We start from the raw sequence: 22,089 nt of genomic DNA on the forward strand, positions 1-22,089 counted from the left end.
TGGTGAACATGTCTGAAAAGTACCTGTACATTTTTACCCAAATTGGATGTTTAGTCTGTTGTAAGCTGTCAAAAGGATAACACGTGTTTTTGTACGATCGGTGATTTTTTATTTGTACAAATAATGAATCAGAAAATTTGTTTTAAATTTTGCTATAAAAATGGAATAAAGTGTAGCAATGCAATGTTTTAAAAATGTTAAATATTGCTTTTGTTGAGCCTGCTATGAGTAAAGAAAGGGGTTTACAAGTAGTATAAGAATTTCCAAGAAGGTCTTGAAGACGTTGAAGAGGACTAACGCCCCAGTACATCAACCAATGAAAACATGGAAAAGTGAAAGAAATGATTATGAATGATCGCTGAATCAAAATCAGAGAAGTCTCTGATGTTGGGATATCAATTGGCTCATGTCATGAAATTTTTTTTTACTGTTTTGGGTATGAAACTTGTAACAGCAAATTTGTTCCAAAATTGTTGAATTTTGAACAAAAACAGCAGCAGATGGAAGTTGCTCAGGAGTCACTAAATGAAGTCAACAACAACAATGTAAAACTATGAAACATGTCATAACAAAAACATGGCGATGAAACATGGGTTTACAGTTATGATATCGAAACTATTATCCCAGTGGAGGCATTCTGGATCACAAAAATCAAAAAAAGCTCGACAAGTACAATAGAATGTGAAGGTTATTCTCACAGTGTTCAATTTTAACAGCAGAGTGCATCATGACGTCTTGCCACAAGGTCAAATGATCAATAAGGAGGCAATTACCGACAAGTTAAACGCAGTTTGTGTGAAGCAATCAGAAAAAATGCCCAGATTTGTGGAGTAACAATTCAGGGCTTTTGCACTATGATAATGTGCCTGCTCACACTTCATTGCTTGTTCATCAATTTTTAGCCAAAAACGATACTGTAATGATACTCCAGCCACCATATTCCCCATACATGGGGCCCTGTGTAACTTTTTTCAATTCCCAAAAATGAAGAGAACCTTAAAGGGTCATTGTTATACAATCATAGACGAGTTTAAAAGTGAATAGCTGAAAGAGCTAAACACTATTAGAAAGATGGAGTTCCAGAAGTATTATAAGATCGGGGATTGGCAAAAGCGCTGGCATAAGTGTATAATATCTAATGGGAACTATTTTGAATAGGGATAACATTAATGTAGATAAATATATAAAATTCTTCCAAAAAAAATTCTCATTACTTTCTGAACACACCTTGTACTAATGTTATGTACAATAACATTACTATTTACAAGTAAAATGTAACTTCTAATGCATTTTATCACAAAATTATAAACATAATTTTTTATTTTTTAACAAATTAATATCTTTACAAAATGGCAGTTGTATTTTATACATACTAGTGAAAATTAGAAAACCTAGATTGCAAAATTTAATGAAGTGTAATAGTTCTAAAACTATGGTTTTTATTACTGTATTCTTGGCAGAAATTATTTTATAAATCCACCTATAATCTGGATCACAATATTTTTCAAAACTTTCATTATTTGTTTTACCAAATAAAACTGCACAATTTACCTGCTAATTGTTAAGGAAAGAAATAAGCTCACTAGTAAATATTTAAAACTATCTATAAATCAAGTTTGTCTTAATATCATCCTAGAATGTGTAGAATACATCTACAGTGAATATATGCTTTCAGCAATATTTTTCTACTTTTTAACATATTAGAAATTAAAGAGCTATGAAATCAATTCAATTCTATTAATTGATCCAATTAAGTTAGGGAAACTTTTAATGTAACAGTCATTAACTAAAAGTTAATTCTCTTATGTGAAAGTTACAACATCTTAATACCTTAGCATCTTCTTTAGATTTAGAATGTCCTCGGCGCGAGCGCTTCTTATATTTATTAACACGAACCAAACGTTCCAGGTGGACACGAGTACGACAATGCTGGGCAACTGCTTTATCCTGTGCCTGATTTCGTGGCAGGTATATATTGCAGAGATCACAATACATCACTTCTACATTCTTACAGTATTCCAATCCTGAAGTAAAAAGAAAAAATATAAATTTAACCAGTTCACACATACACATTATGTTCATTTTGAAGTCATTTGTACAAGTATTTACTTGTTTTGGTATACATATACAGAATGTAAAAAAGCTCTAAAGAATCATTAAAGTTCACAGAAGTAAAAAAAAATTATTGCCTAATCCAATATGTTGCTTGGTACACTGTTTACATCACTCATATTATAAATGAGTGCCTGAAGGAATACTTCCTTATGAAGTGCCTCTAATTCACTTATCAGATCGATAAGACATCTTAAATTACCTCTTTCAATTATTTTTATTTCAGAGATAAAAAATGTCTGGCATGTTAAATCTGCACATCATTACTTTTTAATAAATTTATTGTTTATTTAAGTTTGATTTTTTCCAGGACAAATTTATAACAATACCTTCATAAAAACATGCAGTCAGCATTTGTTTTCACTTGTGACTTTTGTAGTTGTTTTTAAATTGAAGGAAAACACAAGTAAAACAATTTTATTAATGGGAAGTTTATAGATAAGAATAGAATTAATGGTTGCACTAGGACATTAGTTTCTAACAAAAACTTAATGCTTCCTGAAATAATTATAAGGGGGGATAATAAAATAATATAATAAGAAAGGAGAGTATGTAAACAGGGAAAAATGAGATACTAAAATAATTACAAGGGCAATAAGCTGGTAAAAAAGAACTAATATAACTGCTCCTTACATTAATTCCCTCAAATGGTAGTACAAAACACTATGCCTAACAGGATAAAGAATTGTTACATAGCTAAGGGAGGCCCATTAATCATATACTATTGTAGATATCAAAGTTTTCTTATTTTGTTATCATTAAAACTACTTTCTTTCAAAAGTTTGTGGTTTTTAGGCCTGTTCCTATAGTTTCTGGCAATACTGTGTAAGTGTGTATGAGCACAGTACTTACAAGTGTAAGTATGTGCATTGTAATCAGATAAAACATTTTAAAAGAAATTACAGTAGTTCAAAATGATGGCTCCCATCTAAAATAAGTGCATCCAGATGTTTTTTTTCATTGACTGCCAGACCCTTCCAAAGATGCCAATTGTCTGATGAATCCTTTCCTTCCATGCAGAATTCTTGGGTACAGTTCTATTGTTATCTACAAAGGTGTAAGGTGTCTCACTAATCTTATATACCTTTGTTCGGCAATCTTTCAGTACAACTCATGGATTTTATAAATAGTTTCTTGAGTTATGACCTCTTTTGGATATCCCAAACACTCAGCATCACTTGTACTCATACAATTCCAGCAGAATTCAGTATACACTTTTAAACCATTACAAGCAAAGGAACAAACTCTCCATAATACTTTTGAAGTGTTTTATTTTCTTTTAACTTTTTCCACAAATAGTAAAGTGTTTTTTTAAGACTTATAAATGATGGATTGAGTACTTGTAAAGGCAGTTTGCTTTTTATATGGATTTGAACGCTCAACTGTGGGTACCAGTGTTCTTCATGGTTAATATTCATTAACCACACATCTCAAGAGTGGTCGACCACTACTACTGCTACCTGGCAAGCCAGTAGCAGTAATTGCATTTGCCTATACACAACACACACCCAGATCTGACAGTAGCTGGTTCAAGAAAATAAAAGATGGAAAAAATAGTGTGATTGGTACACTACTTTCTGAGAAGTCACCGACTTATCTCAAACCTCCCTCAAATGTTTCATAAAATAAATACATATACTCAATTGGACATGTAATCCACACATTGCAAAAGATTATGATTTTCCATCATGACAAACAATTACAATTTTTTTCTCATGTGTTTGTGCCAGCCAAATGTATTGCCGGATGAAGCAGTGTTTTCTTAAATAAAATTATCATTACAAAGATGTACATAACACAAATTACATGAATTTTTTCAAAATTAAATTGGACTTGTGAAAAATTATGCAATAATTTCAGTTATAATAAGCCATACTAAAAATATTTAATGCTTATAATTAATTAGATAAATGTTCAGCAAGGTATTCTAGTCTTAATGAATCTTAAAACATCACATATTTTAAGGAACTGTTCTGCAACACAGATTTAATACAAAATTATACACGAAAAAACAAAGAAAATACAAATATTTAAAAATAAAATATTTACAAAGAAAATAAAAAACAAGATTTTAGTTTTTAAAAAAAAGACACTAAAGGAAAAATTTACCTAATTTTATTTCAGATTTCTTTTTCTTCTTCTTCTCTTTCTTCTCCTCAGTTTCACCTTCTTCACCTTCAGCCTTTTCCTTATTACCATCTTCTTTGCCAGATTCTTCTTCAGATTCTGATTACAGAAATAATTAGAAATCATAAGCCTTAACTTACATTACAATATCCCTTTCAAATAATGAAAGCATGTGTTAACAAAATTATTTAAGTTTGTAAAAGCTTAAAGATGTCCTTATTTGACTTGGACATCCCTTCAACAGTTTGCAACCCATAATTTAGTACAAGATTCTCTTAACACTTTTTTGTATTACTTAATGTATTACATATACACATGTAAATATTAATGCCAAGATTTCCCCTCAAGAAACAGAATAAGTAATCAACAGTAGGTAACACTTATTAAATCAAAATCAATAACAAAACTCAGCTTGACCCACCAAAGTACAGAACTAATAAGAGCTACCTTGTTTTTCTTTCAGTAGCACTTTCCAGGGAATTTCTCATCAGTATAATCAATATAATTTTAATCAACTGATTGATTATGAGGAATTCCCTCGAAATCGCTATTAATATATAAAAAAAGAGAAAAAGAAAAATAACATAAGGTAAAAGCTCTTATTAGTTCACTAGTACACAGGAAAATGTGGACAAAAAAATAATTTATTAAATAGTAATCGTAGTTAGTACACTTAGTATAGTATTAAAAACTAATATTTAATATTTTTTAATTATCTCCTTACGAAAGTGCGTTTACTTTTTATGTGTTGAAAGTATATCTAAGTCTACCAATAAAATTGAAATATCAAATTATATCAAACAAGTTAAAAGTACACAATTAACAAATATTTTTCAAATATGTATTTCATTACATTCAAAATTAAAACCATTAATTTTTTTTTTGCTGTAAACAAGTAACTACAGTAAAATAACTGTTATATAAGTCACTGATGTAAAGACTAATTACCAAAACATACAAAGTTAGTTTACAGAAAAGTAACCCTTTTAAGTTAAAACATTCCAATTAATTTTGGAATGTTTTTTTTTTGGTTATAAAATACAAATATTTTATCCATAATGCACATTTGTTTAAACTTCATTAAATTTACTAAACAAACAAATTGTTATAAAAAGTTCCAAACATAAAAAAATCCTAAAAATAAAATAATCCCCATTTTCAAACTTTAAATAAAGTAGCAAGATTTTAAGACAAAAAATAACATTTTGTGTTAGGTGATTTGGCATGGATTGATCCCACTGTAATGAAGATTTATCTAAAGAAGTGCTGGATGTACAAAAATAGAATTTTCTTGTTACACTCAATTATAATATTCTGGCTTGAAAGATGATTACACTACATTAAATTTACATTAACAGTAAAGAAGCAGTTAAAAGGATAATTGTAGGAACCCTAAAAAAGGCTTGTCAAGGAGAAGGATAGCCAGAGACAAAGAAAGTAAACTTTTGGAGATTACAGAACTTTGTGTATATACATTTTTAAAAATAATAATAAAATAAAATGTGAAAAGTATAAGATTTATTTACCATCTGGTGATCCAACAGCATCTAACACCATAAAGTTATCCATATCAACGTTACGTCCTCCATCCTCCTTATCAGCACCCTTCTTCTTTGCCAATAAATACTCTAGTTTTGCTGCTCGCTATATAAAGAGGCAAAATAAATAATAAAAGTAACACAAAAAGGACTTTTTAAGAAACTTTTTTTATCCCTAGAACTACTAACAATCTTGTTCGCGATGCATATAGCTATGTCATCAAACGTTAGTCAGGATCACGATGCATTATGTAGAGAATCTTAGATTGTTATATTATATTGCTTCATATCTAAAAATATTAATGTATCATATGCTATTAGAAACCTAAAACTTTACTCTATAAAAACCATTAATAAAAATTAAAGAGTTATGTGATATCGCAATGGTATTTTACACAGCTAATCCTACTGGATTGTTTTTTCTACAAGAGTGTTTGTTTTGCATTCTGTTTAACTGTAAGTTTGTATTTTTTCTACAAAAAGGTATTGAAAATGAGTGAATAATCCTGATTATTATGCCATCCTGCAATTATTTGAATGAAATGTATGACATAAGTGATAATTATTCAGGTATAGATTGTGATTCAGTGATATGAGAGATGTGAATTCAGATTGTGATGTAATTTATGAACCAGATTCTGACGATAGTAAAAAAAAGAGGTAGATATTCCTGCAACTAGGCCTGTAAATAATCATGTATGGATTAGGGTGTATCCCACAGAGGCTGATGCTGATATTGTAAGCAAATTTCAGGTTAAACATCTGGGACACGAAACTGTCCTCGTAACAGTAGTGATATTACGTATTTTATTTATCACAAGAGAAATATGGAACCTCCTCTTAATTACAGAAACCAATGCTTATACCCAAAAAATGTATTCATGAAGAATTCTGGGGGAAAACTTTTTTTCTAGATTACAAAGACTGGATGTATGTATGAGTCAAATGAAAAACTCTTTCCTTAGTAATAAACATGGATATCATTGGGAAAGAAATGTAGAACATTACCAAAACACAAAACAAATCGCACACACTTTTCTTTCCTGAGACAATGAGTATCAACTGATTTCAGGCGTAAGTTCTACATTTCACATTAGCTCTCTGCCAAATATTCCAAGGGAACAATCTGGGCATGACTCCTGGTAAGAACTTATATAAATGCTATGAATGATGCTTTCAGAAAATATTTTATTCCTAAATAAAATATTTATACTGATGAATTGTAAGAAAGAAAAATTGGTGTCTTTATACAATATATGCCGAATAAAAGGCTTGATTTGAGTAAAAAAATCTACTAGCATAAACTTTGCAATAGAAAAACCAGTTATGTTATGCATGGGAAAATATATTTTTTAGAACGGGGGATATCATCCTCTTACTCAAAAAGTAATATTTGATTTGATGACTGAGTAGGTTGTTAGTTAAGGGCTAACATTTGTTTACGGACAATTTACATAGTTACTTTGTGTAAACTGTTATATATAGTTTACCCTGCTTGCTAAGAAGCTGTTTGAAAAATACACATTAAACATACTATTAAACAAAAAATTTACTCAAATCTCTCTTGCAGACCAAGCTAACAATTACAATGTCTATTTTGGAAAAAATGAAACCCTATTCTGTGGTTAAATAACCTGGAGACAAATTTATTTACAGACTATCATGCTGAAGTGCTGTAATCCAAAGCAGGAGCAGATTGAAGAAGAAAAAGCCTGTATAAGTTATTTGAGTATGGGATGGGTGGATTCAAATGTAAATCTTTTAACCATATCACATGTGCAAGGGGATTATGTAAATATATATATAAATATCCAGAAGATATTGGAAAAAAATTTTCTAATATAAGTTGGACATAGCATTGTTGAATGCCTATACTTTGAATATAAACAATATAGACAAACCTCTGGAACGAGACTTTGTTGTGAGAATTGTGGAGGATCTATTATATGAAGAAAATTTACCAGATCCAATAATAGATGTCCAGGTCTGAGCAGTACAGATAAACTTGAACTGGTATATCTCTCTGGTAACAAACTTCAGCTGTGTATTGTTTGTTCAAGCAAACAAAAAAAATCAAGTAGCAATTTTTCGTGTCCAGGTTTCAATTATGGGGGTACACCTTGCCTGCTATCACAAATTGCAGCACTGCTGGAGGACACCAGTGAAGTTGGTAGGAAAAGACAATACTCAATCTGAATCAGACTAAAATCTGTACTACAGTTCACAAGTACATATTTTTCATAATTATATCACATTATAAAATTTATGCTATCTGTAGAATGAAAGCGAACGAAAAAATATTAGTCCTTTTTTTCTTTTTATGAAGTGCCGCCACCAGGATAAAAGGTTGTTTTCAATTTTTACTTACCATGTTATTCAGTTCTATAAATGTTATTCAATGGTACAGTGCATATAAAATATTTTGACAGTGTTAGTTAAATGGGAGATTTAACTGCAACTCGTGTGTAAATTGTAAGGGGCTGCACCTGGCCAATTACAGGGGATGTCAATATAAGAAACAGCTGAACAATCAAAAGGGCACCCAGAAAACGTCTGCCGTTACTGATGGACGTAGCTGGGAACAAGCTGCCGGAGGGGGAAAATCAAGCACCGAGCCCCCAGCCAGAGATAGTTTCACTGGCAGCAACGGTGATGGTGGAAAAGGGGGAATCGCCTACCCCTACACCACCAAAGCCTAAACCGGCGGTAGTTACAAGAAAGGTGAAGGCAAAAAATTCAACAAGCCTGTTCCAGAAAAAAGGCAGCCAAACAATCTGCAAAATCAAAGAGGGCGGGTGCCAAACCCACGACGTCTGGCAGACCAACCTAGCTCCTAGAAGCCCCACACCCCACCAAAAAGGGGTTAACGACTCCCAGTCAATCCAGCTGTGAAATAAGTATAACCACTCCCGAAGGAGAGTTCTGGTACGGATTTCTTGTCACAAGTGCCAATTAAGAATGTCCTACCAGAAATTCTAGCAATATTGCTGGTCCATATGGATAGGAACGCAAATTACCAAATCAGTCTATAAATAAAACTTAAAATTTATAAACGTCACTACATAACCGATGAAACCCATCCAATAATAGAAAGATACAGCAGCAAGGGACATTGTCCACGCAATCTATAGGGAGAAATATTGAAACTCCCGCCATACTTGCATTCCATTCCGTTTTTTCTCAACAAGTAATACTACAACCATTGAAGGGAAATTTGGGTATTGTTATGATCCTAAAATAATTCCTTTGGTGCAGTTGTTATTTATTGAACAATGTACTTTTTTTTGTTTTTATTTATTTTTTTATATTTTATAATAACAGCTGTTTAAAACAAATTAACAGTGTGGTTTTAAATCTTTCAACTATTAAAAAAGTAAATTAAAATAAACTTTGTATCAAAATTTTCTCACAGTGAATAAGAATATTTTACTAACAAACTAAAATAGAATTAAGAAGTTAATTGCTCTTACTAAATGATGAATCGTCCTCATTTTAATAAATAATGCTCTACTGAATTATCTAACAAACATTCATTTTCAATATTTTTAACATTGTTACAATACGGTTTCCTCTTATATTTATCGACCATTGATTTAATTTTACTTTCTTTCTTATTAATGTTTGGGAAATTTTGAATTGTCAATTTTTTGGGGATTCACTTAATACCAGTTGCAGATGCAATTTCTTTAAAGGTAACTGATACTGATGCTTCTTCATTGAACTTAAAAGAAATTGTAAACATTACAAACTACTACTCTTGTTTGTCCACAAATTAACTAATAACACAAGTTATGCAACTATGAAGTGATTACAGCTATTTTATAATCTCAGTCACTGATATAATGAATTATATTCTACTGCTATTAAGATCAGTGGCAGATAATGCAATTATTGTTTTTTATACCATAATTTGAATATATTTTTAAATCTAGTTTTTTTGTTCATTTTTACTCAATAAGCAACCGCAATGCCCCAATAAACTGAGGATGATACATATGACATGTAGTAGCTTGTACATTCGGGCCTACCATTCCTAACATGTCTGGTTAACTGAATCCTAATCACTAAGTACACCAGTATCCACTATCTAGCATTCAAATCCATTCATTAGAGACATAAATATATCAACTTATTTTTTCAATATCCATATGTGTTTATCAGATATATTTTAATTGTTATTTTACTTTGTTTTCTGGATTTGTTTTATTATATTTATAAATTAGCACAAACATTTTGAAGGGTTTTTTTAAAATTTGTTTGTTAATCTTATTCAGAATTTTTAAATTCTATATCCCACAGTCTATTTCAATAAAAATAAAATACATTAATATTTTTGTACTGTAGAAATAATTTTTTATGAAAAAAAATATAGAAGATCAAATATAACTAACAGCAACCTTGTCTAACAAGGCTACTAAATGGTTAAAACAGCTAAAAAGGGATGCTCTGAAATAAATAGGGGGGGCCTCCTATAGTTTATACATACTTTTTCACAAAAAACAAAATTCCATGAATGCACTACTACTGTGATTATCAATAGTCAATACAATGATAATTAAATTAACAAAGTTATTCATACCTTGATATGATCCAATTCACACATGTGATTTTCATAACCCATAGGAGACCTAAATGTAACTCTGCATACACGGCAGTATGGCATTAAGAATTCACGCATTTTCTGAAAAAAAAATAAAATAAAAAATTAAATAGAAAAGGAATAAAAGACAAAAGAATTTTTTTTTCAAATTACAAGTCAAGGGATGAATAAAAATTTCTTAAAAATTATTAATATTACATAAGCACACTGGTTGCATAGTTTATAATAAAATTTTAATTTAGTTGCAATCATCTCATACTTTATTCAGTACAGTGATAAAGAATTAAAAACTTACTCTATGACGGGCTGAGGCAATGTGTTGACCCTTTAATGATCGATGATTCAACTTGCAAGTAGAACAAAAGAATGTTCTCAAATTTGGATTATCCTTGTGTTCTTCATCTAGTATCCGCTGTTCTCGCCTTTGATCAATTCGCATTCGGGCCAACTGTTGTCTTAATTTTAGCGATAAACGTCTCATTGAACTGATGTGCTTAGGTGTATGCATATGTAAAGTGTACTCCTAAATAAAAAGAAAAACAATGTAAATTTTAACAAATTTAATACTTATGAAGAAAGCAACAGGTAGAACATTCACTGTTAAATGAGGCCATTAAACATGCAAACTACAAATTGCGATAATTACCTACACACTATAAGAGCCAGCATATACCAGATTTCTGTATTGCAAAGGTAGTTGAAGACACAGCACAAACTATTAATATCAAAATAAATTATACAATTATAATTCCACTACCTGAAAACGACTAAAATAACTAACTACTAAATTTTTATTTTTAACTTTATAGAGATGCACAATTAGAAACACAGTTTTTGACTTTTTTAAATTTTATAATAGTCAATTAGAACTGTTGAACATGCTTCTTTTATTTGAAGGAAAAACATACTTTTATCGGTAGGTAAATTAAGTATATACAACTTACTATCTTAAAAATAAAGAAACAGTAAATTATGACTTTATCAACAGATATTTACCAAGAACAGGAATCTGAAATGAAGAAAACAACCCTTCCAAAGATTTGTAACAATAGCATATATGCGGTTAACCAGAGACATAATACAATTAAATTAAAAAATACCAGAAATGATTAAATCATTCAGTAGTGGATAACTTACTTTATAGTTAATTCACAGAATTTTTAATATTTTGATTAATTAAGAAAACAACATCTCAGAACAATATATATATATCTAAGAATATGTATATCTAAGAACAAGCTTTTTAACACCCTGCTGATAAAAATCTGCCACCTGAAATTTCAGCCAGTTCAATACTGCAGTTTTCAACTCTTAAAAATGTCATTGAACTGTTAAAAACAAAGCATTTTATTAAGTGATGAAAAAGACAATCTGTAGGTCTAAAATCTGCAGTGTAAGAGGGATGATCATAAAGTCTGCAACCGTACGGATAAATCCTCTTTCTTGACAAGAGCAGTTATGAGGAGGAGCATGTATTATCAAAATTAAGAAAAATTCCTAACATGAATTCCTAACACTGGGATATCACCAGACCGAACACTATCACTATGATTGCTGTTCCCAGCTCCATAAAATCCACCAATAAAACACCTTTCCCCACTCTCTGAAAATGGTTACGATTATCTTCCATATTGACAGGATGGTTATTTGGACAAGACACTGATGTACAAAAGCCCCATTTTCATCAAAAGTTATGATATAAGAAAGAGACATTAATTCCCCCCCCCCCTCATAGAGATCCAAATATGCATGGAGTAGATGGCATTCCTTTGAATTTTTGTGCATTAGCCAACACTTTTGGAACCCATCTTGCACAATGTTCACAATAGCCTAGTTTTACAGTATAAATTCTATACAAAGTGAAATGTGTGAATATTCAGTTGTAAGAATAGTACTTATAGTCTTGGATGTTCTATTGAACACGTCCCTTCAATTCCTCTTTATGATGAGCATTTAATTAATTTATTAAACATATGAACTGCTGCCTCACTTTTCTTTCACTCATTACTACAGGCCTGTACATTTCATATAATTCATGATAAATTTCAGAAGCATTACAACCTTTAACATTGAGAAATCTAATATTACTCGATTTCACAAGCAGGATTATATATAGTCACAGCCATCATTAATCGCTGCCAATGCTAAGGCAAACAATGCTGACAAAAGGCCAATAACTAGCTAATGAAGCTACTTCACATACGTGACGTTAATTCATTATTATTATTATTAGAAACAGGCTACTTTTTATTAATAACTGGTACTTTTTGAATCAGGTTTCACATTATGGTAAGTTCAAACAACTATTTCCTACTGTTGACAACTGAATTAAGACCAAATATTGGTTTGCTTGGCTTTTCTCCTCCCGCCGCCACCCCATTCGATCACCCTAAAGCATACGACCAAATGTCTGTGCCACAAACGGCTACTGAGCCTCAACACAGTTTAGTGACCAGTGTCCTAAATAGCTCTCCTAGAGCTTACCTAACAGCATCAGCAAACTAAGTGCATACAACACCAGCTTACGTGTCACACTCACTAGTCATATATTTACTAAATGGGTAGGCGCAACCTGTCAACTACTAAAAATATAGATTACATCCATAAATTAAGATTTACTTCCATCTAGACAGCAATTCGCTGCCACGCCTAGGTCACTGAATGCCAGCAAGTATCTGTCCACCATATTAAAGTGCTTGGAGCCTTAAATGGCTAGTAAGACCAAGTATAACTTTATATATGGTCAACTTAGTGGTAAATGTGACCAAGTGCAATTTTATCTTTTTTACAGTATATCTAGTCACATTTACCTCTCAGCAACAACACTTGTTTATCAGGACTTGATCATTTCACAAAGGTCTGTTAGTTGACATAGTAACACAGTAGTACTTTTACAGCTAAAATGTGCTATTTAAAAGAAAAATGAACTTGCTCTATTTTACGACTAAGGTAACAACGTATAAAACTGAAATGTGATGCTAGAGTTCCAGCTTAGTTTCAGAGAACCCCTAAGAATATTTTTAAAAAAATGATGCATTTAATATGTAGCTGATGAGGATTCTCAACTACCAGTGGCATATACTTCAATAAACCACTGTAAATACACAAAGTGGGAATGTTAATTACTGCATAATCATAATCTAAATACAACTAGCTAAAAGGCACAATTGCTATTACAAACACTAACATTAATTCCATGTAAAAAAAGTTATATTTGAAAAAATAAAAAACCCTTTGATGATTTATTACCTACCTTAAATGTAACACAACGTATGCCACAGTGACGACAATCAAGTCTGATATAAGGACGTCCAAGATAATTTCTGCGACCCTCTTCATTAACTGCACGGCTCTCTGAATCCTGCTTTATGGTCACCTTTAAAATAAAATGATTACATATTAAAACCATAAGGCTATATCAATAATAATGACTTAAGTCAGCATTTCTCAACTGTTTGCGTGTTAATTGCAATTAACAAAATTAAATATTCAGTAGATCTTAAATTTTTTTTGTTATTGAATTATTAATCATAATTTTTTTTTACAATGAGAAGTTAATAAATTATTAATAAATCAAAATATATTTAAATTAAAAAAAAAGTTAAAAAAAATGAGAAGTCCGATTTTCGAACCCATGTGCCTTTCCCTAAGATTCAAATATTTCATTAATAAACATTTTACTTGGCTATAACTCTGGAACCAATGAAATTCACTTATGATATATAGTTGAAAAGCTCTCAATGATTGCAATTAAGAAAAAGTCCAAAATCTAGATATTTTTGGATCTTGGGCTTTTTTGACACCTTTTGTTTCAGTCATTTGCAATCAAAAGGGGAGGTGCACAACTAGATGTGTGATCATACATCACACCAAAACTAGAAAAATGGATTCAGGGAAGATCAAAATTAAAGATATTTGGTCAATGGAAGATATTTCCATTGAAATCTGGAAACTGAAATGTTTCAAGTTCACAATACTTCCTTTACTTTGTACAAGGAAGTAAATGTGAATGAAAAAGCTTCAATTGCTTCTTAAAAAATTTCATATAAAGTAACCAGATGTAAAAGGCCTCAACGCCATTGGTAAAGAGCTTAATTTTCCCAGCTGCAATTGAGATTGTAGAAACTATTTTTGTAGATAATTTTGCCAGTATCAAATGATAGTCTGCCGTCGAATTTGTGATATAGCTGAAGATGTACAGAATCAGCTTTTCGGGAAGTTGCTTGACAAATTGTTTTTAATTCAGCTTGATGAGGCAACAGATAGCAATAAAGATACTCATTTCATTGTTTACGTTCAATTTTCTGATATACTGTGACAGTATGTCAGCAGTAGCAGAACTACTTTTCTACAAACCAATGCAACCAAAAGTTGCATCTGAATATGCACTGATTGTCTGGGAGATTCCAAAGTATACAAGTACTTCTGAAACAAAATCTCCAGTGTGTCTGGACACATTGCATGATCCACAGAGAAGCTCTGGCTTCAAAAGAAATGAGTCCTGGTCTGAATATTGCCCTAAAGATGTTTATAACCATAGTAAATTATACAAAAATGAGATCTCTAAAAATCACAAAAATTTTCTGCACTTTGTAAAGACATGGGTGCAATACATCCTGACCATGTAGGGGAAGACACCCTCCATGTGACAGTTATGATCGTGGCATGCCACCCCCTCAGTATCTAGCCTTCATGGGCTTTACCAGAAGTCATCTTCAATACCTGTTACGACAAACATCTTCCAGTCAACCTCAGCCAGGATGCTATCAATGTGAATTCCACAAGCAACATTCACATTGGTGTACTAAGAACTCTGTTGAAAAAATACATCTAGTCTTAAACAAGACTGATAAACTAACATGTGAAGAAACAAACTACCTATCTGGAATAGGTTGAGTTTGTCACACAACAGACCAAAGATAATTTAACACTAATAAAACTAGTACATAAAATAAATCAAAACAGTAAGACAACATAAAAATGATAACTAACAACCAACAAACCAAACAAAATAAAACAGGAAAACCCAGGTGGAGCCCTAAATCCCTTCAGCAATTCTCTTTTTTGCCAAGTAAATGATAAAAAATTTTCTATCATCCTTTTGGCCTAACACATCCAGTTGACACGAAGCTAAAGTGTCAACCCGATAATATCCAGCTGACAAATGGTCTCCATACACATCAATTCGTACTTTGAACACTGATAGAAGACATTGTATGCATTATCCAATTGTTTGCACTGCGACACATGCCCGAGTCTGCCAGGCTGAACTTCTGAAGTCTGTACTGAAAAGCACCATGGCCAGAAAGAATGACATGTTTATTAGGGTGTACCCAAGAAACGTCCTACAAACCTACATCTAACTTCTTGGCAAATATAATCCTGCTGCTTCTCTGACACAATCAGAGCTATGTTTTACGCCTACAATCACAAAGGTTGCCTTCCATAAAATGATATGGAAACCACTCATTCCATTATCAATATAAGGCGCTCAGCCCTTAATATCTCCAGATACCTTTTTAATTTTCACCCACCTGCCCATATAGCATAATAGCCTTACAGACATCCTTTTACAGGATGCTCGTGGTTTTGAAATTTAAATCCCAACCAGGATTGACCACACATCCCAACACCAAAGAAGGCACTGCAGGCCTTCTTCGCAACATATTGAAGGTGATTTTTAAATAAAACTTTCTCATCAAGAAACAACCTGAGATACTTTGAGCCTGAACATATTGGATGGGTGCAGTACATTCAGCATTACTATTTTATTAGACAAGACAGGAAATTTTATGGGCATGTGGGAAATTTTTGCTGTGTTCATAAGATGAAATCACCATTTTTCTAGAAGAGAAAAACCAACTGGAAGCCAAGAAGTTTCAAGATGGGTTTATTTGTGATGGAATTGAGCTACTTGGTCAACATATTCAAAAAATTAAATACCTTCAATCTTCAACTCAAAAAGAAAATACACACACAATGGATATGAGTGATTAATGGTTTTTGTACCAAAGTGAATCATGGAGCAGAAATTTAAAGCAAAAAACCTAGATATGCTTGCAAATGTGGATGAATGTGTTAAAACTTACAAGACTGAAGAACAAAAAGTGAAAGTTGTTTTTGTAACCATTGAAAATCGTTGAGTGGGTTAGGGATCTATTAAGATATTCCCAAAGGGCTTTTAACTACCGAAGAAAAAATCTTCATAGACTTCATGACAAGTGCTGAAATCAAAAGACAATTTAGAAACTAAATCACTCTTTTGAATTTTGGGCAGGGATTGATGACGAGTTTACTGTGCTGAAAACAAAAGAGCCTTTTGTATACTACTACCATTTTCAACATCCTACCTTTGAGAAACTGGATTTTCTGCGATGGCTGCTTTTAAGACAAAATACAGATCCGTGCTAAATATACAAAAAGAACTCAAGATTATTACTTCTAATACCTTAGAAGTCACTAATAATTATTAAACTTGTTTTTTTTTTTAATTTAGTATTGATAAGTTAATACAATAAGCCATTAATACAATGTGCAGTTACTGATATAACCCTATTAATAAATGTATTATATAAGTGTAAAGGTGCATTTAATTATTTGTTATGTCAGAATGTACATGCTTTACTTTCAGTGAATTGATAAAAATTTTTAATGATATTCTCTTTTCGATATGCTTGCGTCCCCCATTTAGTGTTATCACACCCCACAAGTTAAGAAACACTGACTAGTAAAATCCATCAATATGTACCATTTGCTTTGAATCTACATAACAGAATCTTTTTTGTAACAATTAAAAAAAAAAGTTCAATATTCTTCATAAGTAGATTAGAATTCAATATTTTCAACAAGGTATTTTTAAAACAAATTCACCCAGCTGGATCTAACCTTCATGTAACAAATATTCATCAACACGCAAGACTAACAGCCATCATACACTTGAAATACCCTCAACAAATAAATTATAAAATTTTCCAAATTTAAAACAAGACCATATTCCAATTAAATGGGGAAAATTAAAACCCTTATTAAACTACAACCAGTCTGTAATAATGCTTCTAATAAAAATTTATTTTCAAAAAAAAATGGGCGGGAAGGATTTCCGCGCACATGCGAGTGAATAAATGGATGGAGCTAACTTTAACCAGTATAAAAGAAAGCTGTTGTACTTCTTACAACAAGGAGCAAATTTATTATATGAAAGAGGTGAAATAGTAAGAAAATCTGCATAACATAATCTACCTAAATAATACAGAGTTCTGCATACTGCATCAGAAACAGATGGTAGTTATCTGATAAAACAGCCTCCTTAACAACTGATTAAAATAGTATATAAAAAATTATTTATTTAAAAATTAACTATGAAATTTTATTTTAATTACATAAAAAAAAATATACTGAATATATAAGATGATTTGAATATACAAATCTAAGTAACTATTGGATGAATCACTAATACTGCTGGATACTTACATGCACTCCTTCTTTAGTGTCTTCCTTTTCATTAGTATCCTTGTTTCTGCTTTTAGGAGAGGGCTTCTCTTTTTTTATTTTTTTCTTAACTATTTTCTTAACTATTTTACGAACCATTTTTTTTTTTGGTTTCTTTTTCACAACAGTTGAAGCAGCAGTTCCGCCTTCTTCACCTTCCTCATGTGTTTCTCCCTCTTCCAATTCTTCATCTTCTTTTTTAACACCATTTTCCTCAGGTTCCTTTTCATCTTCCACTTCACCATCTTCCTCCTCTTTATCTTCACCCTCTTCTTCGTCCTCCTCCTCTTCAACTGAAGTCTCAACTTCTTCTTCAATTTCAACTTCTTCCTCATCATCTAGGTCTTCATCTTCAGCTCCACCTTCACCATTTAACTGCAATGAAAAAAGTAAGTAAATGAATTCAAATCACAAGTGTTCAATTTATAAATATATCATGATCAAATACAGAATAAATAAACAACATACACTCTTATGTACATTATTCACCAAGGTTTTAATATATTATATATATAGGATGAAAATTGACCTGAAAACAAGGATTTTTTATTTTCACTCCCTGACCAAATCCATTCTTAAAGCTGTGTGTCTAATGTGAGGTTATGGTTTTTTGGTTATAATTCCCATATTATAAACAGTGTTTTGTGAACGTTTATTTCATTTTTTTATTACAAAATCAAATTTTTGTACTTTTTGTTTGTGTCGAATATATAATAATGGTGTAACTCCGAGAAACTGCTCAAACATTGTTGTCTTTCTGGAATATAATAGTTTGACACGATGACAAATAGCTTTTGCATGTGGTCTAGGACTAGGGACATTGAATGCTATTTTAAAACAACTTAAAGAAACTCTGTGACCATAAGAGTAAAACTACTCCCACATAAGATTGATTAAATCAAAGAACAGATTTACATGTGACCACAGTTACATGCTGACTTCTTGCGGCTGGATGAAAGCTTGTCATCCAGCTAAAATAGTTTTAACACCTGCAATGTGCAAAAAAAAAAGGCTCTTGTGGGCCAAAGCACACGCTACCTGGACCATACAAGACAGGAAAACTATTATATGTTTTTCAACCAGTCACATTTTTATGTTCAGGAACAGAGTTCTGTAAGTTAGAAAAGCATCAGATGAATACATCACCAGCTCATAAATCAGTTAAACATCCCCAGAAAAAAAATATTTTAGGGTTGTTTCAATTTCAAGGCCCTTGTTCATTACTCCGGTAGATCGTATGTTGAAAAGTGACACATATATAAAAATTCTGAATGAAAGGATTGTGAACACTCTAAGGAATGGAGTGTTCCAACAAGACTTGGCCCATGCCTTACAGACAAAAAAGTAGAAAACATTTTTCAAAGAATTTAAAGTGCTCCTGTGACCAGGCAACTACCCAGACTTAAACCCAATTGAAAATTTTAGTACAATAGTCACAATAATTAAAATGAATTCTACCTCAGAAATTGATCTCATTAAAGCAATAACAACAGTATGGTTTCATGATGCAGAAAAAAAAAGGTAAATATTCACAGCTTGTACCGCTGTGTAATTTATCTGTTTAGATTAATTTGCACGTGACATAAAAAGTGTATCACAAAGTTCTCCTGAGGCTTTCATAACCTATTCTCTATTTGTGAAAATAATGGAAAAAGTTCATAAAAACATGATCTAAAATGCTTCCTTTGCGAGTTATGGCTAGAGAGAGATTTTACTCAGATTTCAGCTACACCGGTGAAATTAGGTCATACTGGAATCTTAGGTCATTATGAGGCAGAATTAGCAATAATAGTTTTTGACCTGAAAGACTGAATAAAATAGGTCCCAGAAACATATCTCCAGTAGTTTTTGAGAAATATGTGGTTGAAACAAAGACACTGGGGTAAAAAAACCCCTGTTTTTTGTTATAACACTGTAAAATGGGTAATAAACATACAAAAATATTAAACAAAGTTGTAATGAATTTAATTCTGAACAAAATGTGTAAGATAAATTGAATAAAACAAAGTAAAAAAGAAGTTAAAAAAATTCAAAGTTGAGAAACAATTAACTATACCCAAGTGCATTTATATGTACTGTACTTAGAAAATTGATGTAACTCTAAGAAACACTTAGAAAATGGTACTAGAGAAAATCTCGTTATGATTCCACCAATGATCCTTACAAAATCAGCTGAAGCCAACTTACAGTTCCTGCATCCGATAAACACAGCTGCTCAAGGACAGTGCTAAAGAATTTTGCGCTCGAAACTATATGAGAGAGGTAACCCCACACCCCTATGGTTACACATGTTCACAGATGTTCTGTAAATGGGGCAAGAAAATATGAAGGGCTGGAGATATGCATATGCCTTCTAGTAATCAGAGCCAGTGGGAAAGCTGCCAGTAACTTTGACAGCAAGGTCAGAGCAGTTTTTCTCGCATTGGAATCCATAAACAAAGATCAAACCATAGAAAGTCACTATCCTGATTGACTCACAGGCTACCATAATTGCCATTTCTGATGCTTTCTGCTGTTCTACAAAACAAGTTAATATGTCCGGAATTGAATGAGCTGATTTTAAAAGGCATACAGTCATTTTACAGTGGATAATGACACACTGTAAAAGGCAATGAAAAGGCTGATCAATTAGCTAGGTGGCAGGAAGAAACCAATACCTTTTGTGAAGGCAAAAAGATTAATCAAATCATCAATCACAGGAGAGTTGGATCAGAAATGGTGGCTAGAGTTAAAGGAGAAGCAATGCGCATCATTACTTGACGAAAAGGGACAAGTGCCAGTAGATCTTCCAGGAGGTGAGGCTGTTGCAGTTTCAAATGAAGACTGGGTACGACTACATCCAGACCCACCTCCACTGCAATGGAGTTGCCGAATCAGCAACATGCCCACTGTGTCAACAAAGGTCTATGACACCCCTGCATCTATTGACCTGAGTGATGACTAAATTAAGCATTTTAAGGGGACCTACACCATTGAAAGCCACACAGCTGTAGTACAATCAGGAACAGACTAGAGCTCAGTAGAAGCGCAACATGCATATATGATTAGCTCCCTAAAGGTATTTTTATGTAGAACTCTAAGCATGTCTAGCATTTTTAGATAGTTTACCTTCTGTTCGTTCAAATGTGTTAGCCACATTATTCTTTGGTCCAACCACATTCATAGAAATCTAACCCGCATGCATGCATGCAATTTGTTCACCATGTAAGTACAGTTGAGGGTTGTGTCCCCTCAACCAGGAAAAGCAAATGCACTTCGTTTTTTCAGAAGAAAACATGAATCCAGCAGATTTATATCACAAATCTAAGTGGGTTATTGTGTTTTGAAGCAGCATTATTCTCTAGCTAACATTCTACAAGCTACGTAAATAGCAAAAACAAATAAAGATCACAACCAGTTTTTGCACGCAGTTTGTTATATTATTTATGGCTACGAGAAACAAAGTAACACTTAGGAAACTTTCCTGAGGTACTCAGTTTTCTGGGATGAAATTTTCAGATAAAGTCTAACTCTGAAGGACCGACTACAGAGGAAATCCCTAATAAATGCAAGATTTCCTTGCATACTCCATTGATGCAGTTTATTTAGGATTCCTCTCATCTAAGCCACGTTGTATACCTTTTACAACGAAAAATACAGCAACCAGGCATTGGTGAAATAAAGACATTTTGTGTAGCAGCTTCCAAAGGAACCACATGATCAATGGACAACCTACCCTGGTGGAAACAACACAGTTTTGGGGCAATTAAGGCGTTATTCTTAAGTTAACACACTAGATGATGGTTTACCATTCATTTCATCACCTTGCACAAGGTAATGGTATAGGATGATAACTAAAGGGCATGATTTATCTTTGCCAGGTTTCAATATAGGGATAACCAATGCCTCTGACCAAGAACTGGAAATACCAGGCCCGAGAAAATTTTGTCATACACACAAAAGATGTCATAATGCAGTATCTGGGAGATGTGATAACACTGAGCCTGATATAATTTCAAGGGGAATTATGAAAGAGTCACGAAAATTATTCAGGATATACCTTTTTTTTAATAAGTAAAAGGGTATGTTTAATTTATTTTGTGAGACCCAATCACAAATGGAATATTTTCTATCTGCAACTTACATCTCACAAACTCAGGGCAGTGCAATGATGAAGAGAAACTGCCCTAATAAACCTTCCAAATTTTGTAAATGTACCAAATGGCACGGTAACAAGGTTATCGC

At 32.3% G+C, this 22,089-nt stretch overlaps 1 protein-coding gene across 1 annotated transcript in view; it reads right to left on the reverse strand.

Moving 5' to 3' along the window:
- LOC142329259 (uncharacterized) overlaps nucleotides 1-22,089 on the reverse strand; it is a 61,642-nt gene that overhangs the window by 3,785 nt on the left and 35,768 nt on the right. The window contains exons 8-14 of the mRNA XM_075373681.1: nucleotides 17,848-18,240; nucleotides 13,631-13,753; nucleotides 10,673-10,900; nucleotides 10,357-10,458; nucleotides 5,766-5,883; nucleotides 4,222-4,338; nucleotides 1,831-2,024 (exon numbers count right to left, since the gene is read on the reverse strand). Of these exons, the coding sequence (XP_075229796.1) occupies nucleotides 1,831-2,024; nucleotides 4,222-4,338; nucleotides 5,766-5,883; nucleotides 10,357-10,458; nucleotides 10,673-10,900; nucleotides 13,631-13,753; nucleotides 17,848-18,240 (1,275 nt within the window). The remainder of the gene's footprint in view (nucleotides 1-1,830; nucleotides 2,025-4,221; nucleotides 4,339-5,765; nucleotides 5,884-10,356; nucleotides 10,459-10,672; nucleotides 10,901-13,630; nucleotides 13,754-17,847; nucleotides 18,241-22,089) is intronic.

The sequence above is a fragment of the Lycorma delicatula genome, chromosome 8 (assembly GCF_047948215.1).
Source record: "Lycorma delicatula isolate Av1 chromosome 8, ASM4794821v1, whole genome shotgun sequence".
Classification (NCBI taxonomy): Eukaryota; Metazoa; Arthropoda; class Insecta; order Hemiptera; family Fulgoridae; genus Lycorma; species Lycorma delicatula.